Here is a 14,865-nt window from a genome sequence, read left to right as displayed (position 1 = left end):
GCGGTGCGAATCAGAAACTAAGATGCAAAGCTTCGTACGCGTCCACGTAGGGATGCAGATCCTTAAGGTGCCTCGCGGTTCGATGGTAAAAAGGTGAGGGGGGAACTAGATCAAACAGTTCTTGAGCACACTCTCAGAAATATATCTTATAGAGCTCTGTGCGGTGTGGAGGCGTACGGGGTCCCACCAGCCTGCGCCAAAAGTAGGCCGGCCGGGTAATCTCGATGAGTATTAAGAAGTTGACTGACTTTACTGATTTACGCTCCTTAGATTTCACTACGATCTGTCCATTATTAGCATTACCACTTCTGTTTTTTACTCTTCGTTTTCAATGAGCCCATACTTTGAGCTCGCTGGACTTCTTGTTCTGCTTCTACAGTCTTATCGGTCATCATATCGAGTAGTATTTCGAATTTCAGTCGCAGCATATTGTTTTCTTCTTCAAGGTGTTCCAATTCTTTTTTAAGGCGAATGTTCTCTTTATGTGCTGCGCCAGCTCTGCCGGATGCTAAAAAGTTAAGGGATAATGGTTCGTATTATTCCTCGTTCTAGCGGTTAGTTCGCTTTGTCTAGCGGATCGCGATCCTGGATTGATTTAAATTAACGCTTTCCCACCCCTGTGCTTAAGCAGTTATAGCCTAGTGGTTAGGAGCTGCGGTCTCCCTGCTAGATGACCGAGTTTGATCCCCCGCAAGCAGCCCTAACCTTTCGGAGATTTGTGCGTTTTTAATTTGAGGATTTTTTAACGTGCGGTAACCTGCATGCTGGGAGTTCTTCATAACATTCAAAGGTGTGTAAAGTATACCAATTAGCACTTAACTAGCGTGGTGGCGAACTCCGTTCGTCTAAGTCCTGTGCTCTGGTAATGGGTTCTTAATGATGATGGCCACCTTGCTTTGGGGAGCTCTTTAAAGCCCGTCAACTCGCCCTGGAGCAGCGAGGTGGGTCAAAACTCTTATTTTTCACACATTTCCAGCAATGAGACATTAAGGCTTAGGTAGACGATATATTTTTTTTAATTCAAAAATATTTAACAATAATTGACACCAATATATGAGTTTTGCTAATAGTTTTGCTAATTTTGTTTTCCATTATAAGGTTCTTAGCCTTGAAACGACACTGTTAAATGGCTGTTAATTTACCTTAGTGTGTAGCCTACCAAAATACATAAGTCATTTCAACCAATTGACTTCCACTGCTGATCATACGTCCTGGGCCGCTTGTCTCCAGCGACTCGCCTGATGTCATCTATCCACCTCGTTGAGGTCCGACCTACGCTGCGTTTACCGGTGCGGGGTCGCCATTCTAGCACCTTAAGACCCCCAAAGTCCATCGGTTCTCCGAGCTATAGAATACATAAGTACTAAGTAGTAATGTAACATACCTGGTATCCATTGCCCTTCTTCGAAAGACAGTTCAAATTCACCCAGTTTCAATTTCAGTGGTGCAATGTCTATCGATAATTCTCTCGATGCAAAATCACTACCGAATTCATTTTTCAATACCGCGGTATCTTGTCTCCTCACTGGGATTGTTTTGGGCGAAAATTTATTACTAAATAAAGGCATTATTGCGTTTAGATGCAATAGATTGTTTGCAAGTTTTCATAGATTTTGACAACTTGTTGTTTGTTGTCATCAGAATTGTTACCATGGCAACAAGGATGCAAACAAGATTTCTAAAATATAATTAAGCAAGTTCGGCCGTCTAAATGTGTTTTTGATAGGTTGATTGAATATACGATGTGACCTTGAATTGCTTTAGAGTTAATTGATTTAGTATCTGGGTAACCCCCGACTAGCCCCAAATGCAAAAACAACGGAGTGTTATAAGTTTGCTGTGTGAGTTAGTGTGTCTTTTTTTGCATTATAGTTGATTTTGTTTTTTTTTGTCTGAAAGGGTAATAAATTAAATAAATAAACTTAATGATAGTAATAATTATTTTTTTTACATAATGTGAACAATTAACATACTGCACTGTTACAAGGCTATAAATAAATTAATATCCTACTACTGATCCCTCCTGATATGACCGACAAACTGTACATATAATTCTTTATTATTTTAATCTGTAGTAGAACTTAGTGCTGTAATAATTTTAAATTTACGTAATTTTTAATATAATGCTGGAGTTCTTTACACTCGGAACAATGAATAGTTAAACGAGAGTTTATATTAGTGAATATGCATGCCAAAAATACATTTGTTATAAAAAGCTTATAACTTTCTTGGAATATTTCGTCAATTTTGAACAATGCACAAAATCTATTTGTTATTTTAGTCAATATTTGAGGTTTGAGGTCTAAAACTTGATTTAGCATATGGATTTATCATCATCATCATAATTTCATCATATTACAAAATAACTACAGGGTACGGGTCTCACCTTAAAGTGAGAAGGGTGTGCCATAGTTCACCACGCTGGCCAAATGCAGATTGGTGGACTCCACACGCCTTTGAGAACATTAAAGAGAACTCACAGGCATGCAGGTTTTCTCACAATGATTTCTTTCCGTTACCGTTTGACATTTCTTTCTATGTATAAACTCATAAACAACTTTATATTATTTCTTAAATAAAGTTCAACGGGTACATATCTCGATAAAATTTTTGGATTTGTTGACTTTTGCATGGATGTTCGAACTGGGAACTTGGTCGAAATATCGACAAATCCATAACTATTATCGTGGTATATATCCGTTGAACTATATTTAAGAAATGTTTATTAACCACGAAAATGTTAGTTTAATATCTTTAATTACTTTATCTTAGTTAATTTTGTATTACGAGTATATCAGTGCTGTCATCAAATATTAATTATTGCATTATACATCTTAAAGATGATTTGTTTCTGAACTCTGAATTAGTGTTAGATGGTGCTACTTTAAAATAAAACGCAAGGTCTTCGCTAACCACTAGTAGTTCAAAATTCTGGTATGTGGGATTGTAAATAAAATATATCAATATTAATATAATACCATTTAATACTGTCGTAATTCGAGACAAATATAACTCTGTAAAGCTGAAAATAGTGTAAAAAATGTATACAATAAATAATTAATTTACCTTACATTCTACTTATGTATATTATTGCTTGGATGGTCAGGTATAAAAATATCAATTATGTATTCATGTTTTCAGTCTAAGTAGCATCACAGCTGGCAGCACTAGAATAACTGAGCCGATCGTGTAAGTAGTTGCAGCGCCCGAGCACCAGTAAACTGAAAATGAATAAAAGTTATTACCTTATATGATCATCAAATCGACCCGTTACCAGCCCAGTGCCCACTACAGGGTACGGGGCTCCTCCCAGTTTAGGCCGTAGTCCACCTAGCTGGCCAAGTGCACTTTGGTGGACTTCACACTTTCTCTTTTCACTTTTCACAATGTTCTCTGTTTCTCGCAATCTCACCGTTTAAGCAAGTGATATAATAACTTCATCGTATACGTCATCACTTCGAAATGTTAGAGGTGCATCCTGGGATTCGAACTCGGCCCCCCGAAAATTAAGCCGAAGTTCTAACCACTGGGCTATTACTGCTTCATATATATTACTAACTTAATCCCGGACTAAAAAGTAAACTAAAATAATAGTATATCAAAAGTGACAGCGACGTCCGCGTACAGCTTTTAGCAGATACATTTTTTCTATACAAAATACAAATAAATATCCCAACTTAACGCGTCGCATCGCCTACCCACGCTCTTACTTCTGCTTGACAGCCAGTTGGCGCAGTGGGCAGCGACCCTGCTTTCTGCGTCCAAGGCCGTCGGTTCGATTCCCACAACTGGAGATGTTCGTGTGATGAACATAAATGTTTTACAGTGTATGGGTGTTTATGTGTATATTATACGTATATGTGTGTATTATGTTCATAAAAATATTCATCAGCTATCTTAGTATCGACAACACAAGCTACGCTTACGTTGGGGCTAGGTGGCGATGTGAGTATTGTCGTAGCATATTTATTTTTTATTTATTACTAGCTGTCCCCGCGAATTTCATTTCGCCTTAATATATTTGACATCTCAATGTTTTTATAAAGTGCAATACGTAAAACTCATCTTACTCCGGAACCTCTCTATAGGTCACATCAACAGTTTTACGGTTAGGTATAGGCAACATGACGTGCGCTGTCAGTTGTGTTTTGTTACTAATGAACGACTAGATAATTGTTTTGATTATAAATTTAAATAAATATATTGAATTTTATTTACTTATTATCCTGTTCCGGACTAACAGAAATCAAACAAATCAAAAATAATGAAAATCGGTCCATCTGTTCTCAAGTTATAAATGGTGTAACTAACACGACTTTGTTTTATAAATATAAGATTTACTTCTATTGTTCGGCTCCTAATGATCGCAGTGCTATGTTAAATAAAATAATAGAAAAGAAATACTACATTGTGTGTAAGCATAACGTAAATGAAGGCTATACTCGCCTTCTTGGTTCCAAAAGAACATATGATTAATTAATTAAAATAACTGTTCCCATATTCAATGAGCCATGTTATGTTACCCCTTTGAAATAAACAGACTATCCAACAGCTTTTTTTTTAAATCAGACTATTAATTCCCAAAAAAAAATTGCACATTCAAACAATAAAAGCTCGGATTTAAACCGTATGGAATTATAAGTACCTACGGCGTTAGACTACAGCCGCAAGATATTAGTGTTGTAACTCTAACCAATCATCGATTCAAAAATGACCCACACTTTCAACATTCGTGACGCGGAGGTACTGTATACTAGTTTGATTTAGTAACTGAAGAAGCCAGTAGTTACACTCACCAGTAGAAGCGATTAGAGGTCCAGCGGCGCGCGCCAACGCACCCAACGAGCGTAGCGTGCCCAACACCGCACCGCGCGCTTCGCTGGGCGCTTGCGCGGCTGCCATTGCAGTCATACACGATACCGCAAACGCTGTCGCTGGAAGTACACCACATAAGGGTGTTAATAGTATATATGTAATAAGTGATGAGTCACTTTGTCCGGCCGACAGGGCAAAGAATATGGGAGGAATGCAGATTCCCCTCTGTGACCGCAACGCCTGTAGGTAGGTCAGCTCGGCTTTGCTTGCGCGCCGATACTCCCAATGAGTATACAAACAATTACATAATTTTTTGGTATTACGTCATTGAAAATTTTATGTGAATTTTCTGAAGCGCCTTCCTTATTGCCCGGCGTTTGGCGCAGTTCGATTCTCGCAACTGGAAAATGTTTGTGTGATGAACATGAATGTTTATCAGTGTCTGGATGTTTATTTATATAAGTATTTATTTATAATATTCATAAAAATTCATCAGTCATCATAGTACCCATAACACAAACAACGCTTACTTTGGAACTAGATGGCGATGAGTGTATTGTTGTAGTTTATTTATTTAGTATGCATAACTTAACAAAGTTTCGACTCCCTTACTTACCTAATGCAAATAGTACGAGGCCTGCCCACAACCAAAAGAGGGGCGAAAACATCGGCGGGTTGGGTATAGCTGCAAACGCGACGCATAGGAAAGACGGTGGTGTAAGAAACAACGCGAGTCTAGCCGCCTTCTCGGCGCTCTTGGATCCTAGTCTCCTAGCTGCACCGCCTTGTAACACCGCCATTATAAGACCTAAAAAAGTTATTTAATTTTTAAGGGTTGATGGATAGCGTATTCCATTGATTAGTCTAAATATTGGGGTTGTAGGGATGGAATAGGCGGTAATAGCCTTATTGTGATATTGGGTAAGGTTCCTTAGGTAACTCAATCCCAGAAATCCCATCAAAAGGGTTTCCCTTTGGGGGGCATTGAGTTTGTTCCCAGACACACACTTCTAATTTTACGGAGTTATGTCCGTTTTAAGCAATAGAATATTACTTGCTTCAATGGTGAAGGCAAACATCGTCAGGAAACCTGCATGCCTTAGAGTTCCCCGTAATGCTCTCAAGGACGTGTAAAGATAACCAATCCATACCGGGCCAGCGTTGTTTACTACAGCCTAAACCAATCACATGGGCAGGATATGCCCTGTAGTGTCCGGTAGAAGATAGATTGAGAGCATTTCATTGGCTGGTCAAAATATTCCGGTTGTAGGGTTTTGTTAAAGAATGTGTGATATCAACTGGTGCGTTACATTACTCAGTGTCACTATCACATTTTAGAGGAATCTCATTGTGCTGCGAATGAAAGCAATAGATCAGCCAGTTTACTTTAGTCAAAGTCAAAGTCAAATATTTCTTTATTCAAATAGGCACATAGATGGCACTTTTGATGCGTACATTACATGTAAAATATAAAATAGAAGTGTATTGATGGCGATAACTGAATTCGCCAACTTAAGTTATCCTGAATACTATAACAGGACTTTTATATAAGCTTACGTTTAACACAAACTTTGAACTTTTTCAGAGACATCTCCTTCACTAGTGACTAGCCTAGATTCGGTTAATAGCTAGTTAACTTAACTGGTTGCCAAATGCGTGCACAGGGTTTTTGGCTGTTGTATGTAGAAATACAAAACTACGATTTTTTTATTTTATTATGGAAATTAGGAAAATAATAAAACGTACTTACCTATGACTAAGAACATTTTCCCTTGTTGCATTGCAGTGTACTTGAAAGTGTGATGCGTCAGAAACGTAATTGTGAACTCGAGACCGGAATAAATAAATAGATAGATAAAGTAAATCAGTCCTAACTTAGATAATACTTTGTTCTGGTGATTAGATAAGTTTTTTACTGCTGTAAAATTCAATAAATGCCACGGAGATACGAAGTCTATGACTTTCGAGAGAGAAAGAGAAAGGGGAGCTCTCTTATCCTGAAAAAAATAAGAAGAATGTTATTTTAGTTTTTAAAGTGTGTTGAAGTTTGGAGAAGTGGGTTATAGTAAACATGGTACATGTTTATAGTAAATACGAGAACAAAGAGTAATGTTCACATTTCACCGTTACTAAATATTATACATATATATTTTACTGTACTGCTAAACACGCAGGGTTTGTATCCTCTTTGACTAAGTTAGTTTAAATTAAAGAAACATTCATTATTCCGTTTGGTATTTGAAAGCCTTGTTCGCTCACTTCTTTTTTGAGTAGGTAGATATAAATGTATTAAGCGTTCTGACAAAATGACTATGGCTGTGCGTATGAACTTGAACATTAAAACAAGGTAGATTAGTTCAAATTTACTTTACAATGTTTCCTTACGCGAAAATTGTTGTCTATTCATGTGCAATAAAGTAAAAAAAAAAAAAAAGAAGAAAAAGCATACACACCTTAGACAAAGTTTCAGGAATAAAGAACATAACAAGAGCGACATTGGCAAGTGAAAGAGAGAGTGCGTACAGTGCAGGTCTTTCGCCCCACAGACCAGAGGAAACATCGGTGCTCCTCGCGAACCACGCTCCTGCCAGCGGGCCCACTATGAAACCGACTGAGAATGCTAAGCCAACTAGTGCCTGAAAGAAGGGTTTACATTATAAGTAATTCATTCAGTACATTTGCCTAAAAAAATGTCTCTTTTTCTACGCCTTGGCCCATTGTATTACGACTTAGGACGCAAAAATTAAAATGGCGCATGTGACTACTGTCAGAACTTGAAAAAAAAACTCGTTTGGAACCCTCGTATCTTAGTTTTAAGCTAACGAATGTGGTTATCATCATCACATGACAATGAGACATATGTATGAGCGCTTTATAAGTGCCTGTGATAGGCCTACGTGAATAAAGAAATTTTAGAATTTAAATTTCAGAACTGCAAACTATAACACTAAGTATAACAAACTAAACTAAATCGAACTATAAATGCAATAAAGCCTAAAGTCAAAGACTGCGGTAATTCATCGTCAGTGCCTGATAAATTTTTATTAGACTTTTTCTTACAACACTTGGGCCTTGAGCGTATTTTACTTTCGTAAATAACTATAAAGGAGTATATTTACAGTGTGCAAAAAGGGGAGATAATAATACATAATACACGTCAAATCAAAATAAATTCTGCCATTACCAGCCATTAAAGTACATGTTTATGTAAGTCGCATGCAGGGACAGGGGAGATTCGACAAGTTACGTCACAGCTCCAGGCAAAATTAATATTCGCCACCCTTAAAACTATCACGTATTCAAAAGATGTGATTTTATACAAGCCTCGTTGGACACCACCCATAAAAATATTGCCGAAGTTTACAGTTTACAAACGTAATCCAAAAAAATTTATTAAGTAATTTTTATAACTGTATGCATCCTAGAGAGCAATTTGGCCCCACATTTCTGCCGCTCTGGGTATTTTCCCAGCTTGCCCCAGCCAGCCCTGATTGAAATTGCATTAAAAACCCATTAACCTGAGCTTTAGGGTGTACATGAAAATTACTCAATAACTTACCATCCCTCTGGCCCTAGTTTTTTCGTCAGAAGCGTCAGTAACAACAGCCATGCTAAGGCTTACATTTGCTTTGCTCAGACCTCCAATGAACCTCGCAAGAACAAATACACTGAACGTGCTTGCACAGCTCCAAAGTCCATGAGATAATGCTATGCCAAACTAGAAAAAGAAAAACAGTAGATATCAATTAATAAATAATAATAAATAAATATACAACGACAATACATGCATCGCAATCTAGCTCCAAAGTAAGCTTAGCTTGTCCTACGGGTACTAAGATGGCTGACGAATATTTTTATAAATAGTATAGGTACACTTAAATACTTATAATATACAGATAAACAACCAAACACTGAAAATATTCATATTCATCACACAAAAATCTTCCAGTTGTGTGAATCGAAACCACAGCCTTGGACTCAGAAAGCAGAGTCGTTGCCCATTACGTAAATCTGCCGTCAATATACAGTAAGCTTAATTATATCTTTACTAATATTAATGAGCTAAAAGATTTTACCATTTCGGTACGCGCTAGGTTTAAACGCGTCAGGAACAACCAGCCTAGGGCCCAAGTCTGCTATTGCAATAGGCACGATGACAATAATAAAAGATCGGTAAAATATTGTATAAGTAAAGATTTAAGATTCATGTATCATGAAAAACATATCTTTATTTATATTCGAAATTAGATTGGTATTTATTATCAATATATATAACTGCAACATGTTATCGCTAGATAACAGGTGAAACGCAGAGTTCGAAATTATGACGTCACGTCTTTATAAACATAATTTTGTACCGCATGAACTTCGAAAATATCTGGTTGTATCAAGTGTTTTATGATTTCAAACTATCAGTTGCTAAGTTTCTTGGTATCTATACCAAAATCAATAATCTTAAGCTATGGAACAGTACGGCCATGACGCCCTGCCAAGTTATATCAACAAGTTCTGCAAAGTATGATATTTTTAGATATAGTAGATGGTTCCCAACATAATATGGCAATTTTTTAAAATTACTCATCATGCCTATTTTCTTTGCGTCAGTGGTCGATCAGTAACGAAAAGTATATACCACGTACACAATAATTGTAAACGCAGCCTTGAGGCCCTGACTTTCAATATGCTTTTTCTGTAAGTTTATTAGAAGGTATACGCTATGTAGGAACTTTGTGCTGCACCTCATAGTTATCGCAGGGGGCTAGTTTAATATAGATTAGCTATAGCTATGGATTTTTTTGTAATTGTAATAAAAATATTTTTTTTTAACTATTTTAACTATTTAACTGTAATAAAAATGAGCGTAATTTTAAAACAATTGTGATGTCTGTAAGTCAAATATGACTTAACATTTTCCAATATCCACTTGATTAAACAAGCATGTCCTTCATCCATTAATTTAATTACTTTAAAAACATATGAATAAACATAAACTTATTATACTTTATTGATTGAAGCATAATTAGAAATATCCAGTCTTGTAACTGAAATTATATCTCAAAAATACTGTTAATATAATCAAAAAGACAATAATCTTTATCTACCTATACACTCAGAGGCGGATTTGCCCTAAGGCCCAGTAGGCCCGGGCCTAGGGCGGCCAGATATTAAGGGCGGCAAATCGTGCGAAGAAAATAAAAACACTGATGGAAAATTTTACTGGACAATGAAGTATCTAAGTTAGTGAAGTACGTAAGTAACGATGTTGGTGAGACGGGCGGCATATGGCCTGGGGCCTAGAGCGGCTAGGACTACAAATCCGCCACTGTATATACTGAAAGTGGAAAATTTGTGGGATTAAGTCCGTACACCACAATGACCAACGTCGGCATCGATTACTAATAAAAAGTTATCTGAGTCTTTTTATTAGTGATCTATGCCAACGTCGTAAATAAATTGTAGACCAGAGATTCAGGATCGTGTTTAAATATCACAAAAAAGTTATAGCTATCGCCAACATCACACACAATACTATTATTTTTATGTAATGTATACGCATCGAAAGTGTTATCTAAATAACTAACAGATGTACCTATACTTATGACTATTTCAAAACCTTGTTAGCGCGATGTATAATTTTTGGATACATTTCTTAAACTATTTAATATTTTCTGAGATGTGGTACTTTTTTTCTTAACATAGTTTTAAAGCATAAAATTTAAAAAAGATTTTTGTTTAAATGTAAAATTTATACGTGGTTTTTCAAATAGGATTTTGGTGAGGGAGTCAAAGACATGTTTGTGGTAACTGTGTTCTTTATTTGAATGCTAAATGTTATCCTTTTTTTAAATATTATACGTAATCTAAATCTAAAAAAAATTAAGTAATCTAAGGCCTAAATTAAATTTTATGATGAACGTCACAGAACTATAACTTCTTATTTTTGTCTGTATTACTGGCATTTCAGTTCAGGAAAGGTTTTACACACCTTTAAGCTGTAAATGATATAAACACAGGATATTGGATTTTTTTGCTTATACTCAATTATGAACATGTTAAATAACAGGTTGTATGCAATTTCCTTTAGCAAATAATTGTGGATTAATCTAAAATAACTAGTGAATTACAGGATAACATTCACATTCAAGAAGTTACAGGGTGTTTCTTTTATGCTGAAACTAATCGTTTTCCTTGATACCTGAGCACAACAGTATGGATGGTTACAGACAGTAAGACTATATAATTTTGAATAGTATTAAATTAGGCACGAAAATAACTTTTCTTTTTTATTCTGCTACAAGTTATCCTGCAATCGCACCTGATTATGTAGTCTAAGCGTAAAACGTGCGCATACCAGTCAGTCACTCAGTCAGTGAGTGTTCAGTGAGTGAGTGAGTGAGTGAGTGTTCAGTAAGTGAGCGAGTGAGTGAGTGAGTGTTCAGTAAGTGAGCGAGTGAGTGAGTGAGTGAGAGAGTGAGTGAGTGAGCGAGTGAGTGAGTGAGCGAGTGAGTGAGTGAGTGAGTGATAGAGTGAGTGAGTGTGTCAGGCAGTCAGTCAGTCAGTCAGCAAGTAATTTGGCTAAAGGTAAATAATATAACTGCCATACTTATTTCAGTCTTTTTCAGCTAATAATCTAAGATCCCGATATAAAACGACCTTCACCGAGATGGTTATTTGATGAAACAGGTTTTATATTCAATTTAATATGACAATGAGCATATTGCACATGGGTTGTGTAACAAATTTCAGTCCAGGATATGATTAATTAACAATTAAAAAAATTTTTTTTTTACTTTTCACCGGCTTGATTATTAGACAAATTCTATACCAATCGAAAGTATGAAGCCCATAGAATATGCAAACGTTAGGTTTGCTATTCTTTTCCGGTCACAACTCTCGGGTAGCCAGGTATAATCAGGGAAATCGATACTAGCATTTTGCACCAGTCTGATTATTGAATTAAAATAAATATTATTTAATTATGAACACGATGGTATAGGGTTGCTTGCGAAAAATCTGTCCCGAATTCCTGTTATCGTTAAATATAAAATACGTTTTATCAAATAACCATCTCGGTGAAGGTCGTTTTATATCGGGATCCTATACTATAAGTAAAATAAGAATTCATGGTGCATGTGAACAAACTTGTTACAAAATGTTCACAAATACTTATTGTTTGACAAGATAAAAGTTGGTTATCATCTCTCAGGGTTACCTAAAAGGACCTACTTGATAAAAATTTATGATTATAAAATTACTAAATTTTACCCGCGGCTTCGGCTTCGCTCGCGTGGTAAGTAGAAAAACTTTGCCAGGAGGACACTGATCATAATTACAGAACAGTGCACTATTTCAAAACAAGATACAAGATCTCCTTTATTCTGATTCCTTTCAATTATTTCTATGCCAACATATGTTTGGTTACGCTGTTTGTTTGTTTGTTAGGATGTCAATGAGGGACAATTTTTTATGTTAAGGAGTAAGAAAGGCTACTTTATATCCCAGGAAAACACGGTTCCCATAGGATTTATACAAAACCATAATAAGCGTGGACGAAGAAGGCAGACAACAACTAGTAATATTATGAAAGGAAAGATTTATTTGTTTATTCATAATCAATAAACTTTAAAATTAGTTTAGAATTATTGAAGAAAAGCTGTTTTATCCAATGCAATATATAGTTTCGAGTACTTTACTAATAAGTCTGCAATATGATGTACCTATAAAAATAACGTATTTTATGTAGCTAAAATTAATAAGATTGAAATGTGATTTTCACTTGACATTTTCAGGAATATATATTAATTTTCATACTAGCTCTAGCACAGAATCCAGTCTAATTGAGCTGCGTCTTCCAAGACACCAGCAATGAAATAGCAAGTTCTTAGATCTCATTTGATACTGAATGGTGTAAAGTAGATTTATTTCAAACAATAAATGAAAAATAAATAAATAAATAAGAACAAGTCAGTTCATCATTAATAAAATTTGATAAATGTTGAAAATAAGGTAAAGTAAACTTATTATTTGGTCAGGTAAAGTAAACTTATTATGTGGTTAGGAGTTGAATAAAATTTAATTTTATGAAAGACTGCTTCTGTCAGGTGTCCTTCTCCTCTCTCACACCTAAACTGATATGAGAGAAGTCCAACAAGTAATGAACCCACGACCATTCAGTTATCAGTTCAACTGAACTACTTAGGTACTGAGGATTCTAACATATTCTGTGTTAAAATTGCTAATTAAATAAAAAATAAGGAGTAAGAGGATCAACTGATCCAATTAAAATATAACTTAATTTGTAAAACACTAGTGACAGTCTAAACTACAGAATAACCCAGAATGTATTGTTTTATTGTACTTTTAACGCTCCATACTTTTATATTTTTTATTAAATCACAGCAATGGTTCATGAATCAATCTAAAACTTTCACCTAAGAATAAATACATTATAGATACCTACAATTTAATACTCTTTTTAGGATATGCTGCTTATTCCTTTTGGCTACTTAATATTCTTAAGTAAAATAAAAAACAATGAAAACAGAAGCTTGCCTGTAAAATTTTATGTATAATCCTTTTACTCTATTTGGTAGTCAATGGATACTTACTAAACAAATGAGCAGCATAGGTTTCCTTCCATAGGCATCAGATAGACTGCCTACTATTGGGCTTGTGAGAAATTGTAAGAAACTATACATAGATCCAAGTGCACCTCCAAATAGTACTGAAGCAAAACGATCAGGCGCCCCCGTTAATTTCTGAAAACTTTGCACCGCATGAAGCAATGAAGTGTACGAAGTATTTGATTTTCCTTCTTGTTTATCATAATAGTCCAACAGGGATGGCAACAAAGGTAATATCATAGTGAAAGCTAGGAGATCTAGTAATAAAGAAACAAAAACCAGTCCAAGAACTTTTCCATTGTTTGTTTTCATGGCAGGTTTAACTTCTAATTCATTGTTGTTTATGTTTGTACTCTCTTTTAATTTTTCTCCCCTATGTCTCAAGTCACCATTTGTTTGTAGTAGTTCCTAAAAGAAAAATATTAAGTTAAAATAATTTCTAGTTACTTGACATTTAATTCCTAAAATCTTTCAATCTAAGCTATAGAAACATTCAAAAAAAAAAAAAAGGAATTTTTAGATTTGCAATTATTATTAAATTTTTCTTATGGTTCAGAAAAAGGAATTTTTAGATTTACAATTATTATTAAATTTTTCTTATGGTTCACAAATCTCCTTCTTAGGTACCTTCTTCAATATTTAAACAAGTCCAGGTAAGAAAATTTTAAAACAATATGGGTATATTTGGATACAATAAAAGCATGAAATTTTTAAAATGCATATAAAAATTTCGGAACCGACAGGATTCGAACGTTCGTCGGCCTGGCATTTAAAAAAATAATAAATTTGATATTTCCCCCAAGTGCAGATGAAAAAGCTATGGAAATCATAAAATGAAAAAAATAATAAAAACATGACTTGTGAATAAACATACCATTGTGAAAAAAATGAATATAACACTAGCAGTCTTGCTTCCTGTCGTGGCGCATCTGAAGCCATTTAGACAATACGAATAAAATAAATTTGTGATTCACCTCCGGAAAAACTTTCACTTTTCCATGTTTGAGTTCATTTAGAAAAAAAACACACCAATAGCACCACAGACAAATAATTGATCACAGAGTAAAATACGTCTGAGGAATTATCAAAAATTAGCACCACAGTTACAACTTTTCTGCGTGGCTCAGATATGGATACAATGCGTGGATTACACACATTGTGTCAAAGCGCTTTTAGTGTATTAAGCTCGTAGACAGAGAAAGCTTCTGGGTTTTGTGATATGGAGTCCAAATAAAGAATATAAATAATGTTGCCAGATTTCTTAGTCAATTTACCAAATTATAAGTTATAAGGCCTAACATTAAAAAAAAAAGCATTTTATGATGGTCATTAGGTGAGTAGTGCGCAGACTTGGGCGTTATTAACATAAAATGTTTACCATCATGTTGGATAACATCGTAGTTATCAACCCATTACCGGCTCACCG

The 14,865-nt window shown here is 35.3% G+C and overlaps 2 protein-coding genes across 2 annotated transcripts; both read right to left on the bottom strand.

The window, feature by feature from the left end:
- Positions 1-127: 127 nt before the first annotated feature.
- On the bottom strand, positions 128-1,592 carry LOC120629518 (protein chibby homolog 1). The gene is made up of 2 exons (XM_039898467.1): positions 1,385-1,592; positions 128-508 (listed from the first exon to the last, which is right to left on the bottom strand). Exons 1-2 carry the CDS (start codon positions 1,566-1,568, stop codon positions 300-302), a joined length of 393 nt encoding a protein of 130 aa, XP_039754401.1. The 5' UTR covers positions 1,569-1,592; the 3' UTR covers positions 128-299.
- A 1,372-nt stretch (positions 1,593-2,964) lies between these two features.
- On the bottom strand, positions 2,965-14,467 carry LOC120629517 (major facilitator superfamily domain-containing protein 10). The gene is made up of 8 exons (XM_039898466.1): positions 14,314-14,467; positions 13,425-13,847; positions 8,375-8,533; positions 7,269-7,451; positions 6,566-6,812; positions 5,432-5,623; positions 4,797-4,934; positions 2,965-3,221 (listed from the first exon to the last, which is right to left on the bottom strand). Exons 1-8 carry the CDS (start codon positions 14,314-14,316, stop codon positions 3,130-3,132), a joined length of 1,437 nt encoding a protein of 478 aa, XP_039754400.1. The 5' UTR covers positions 14,317-14,467; the 3' UTR covers positions 2,965-3,129.
- Positions 14,468-14,865: the final 398 nt, after the last annotated feature.

Source organism: Pararge aegeria, chromosome 14 (assembly GCF_905163445.1).
Source record: "Pararge aegeria chromosome 14, ilParAegt1.1, whole genome shotgun sequence".
Taxonomy (NCBI): domain Eukaryota; kingdom Metazoa; phylum Arthropoda; class Insecta; order Lepidoptera; family Nymphalidae; genus Pararge; species Pararge aegeria.
This window is presented reverse-complemented; position numbering and strand designations above follow the sequence as displayed.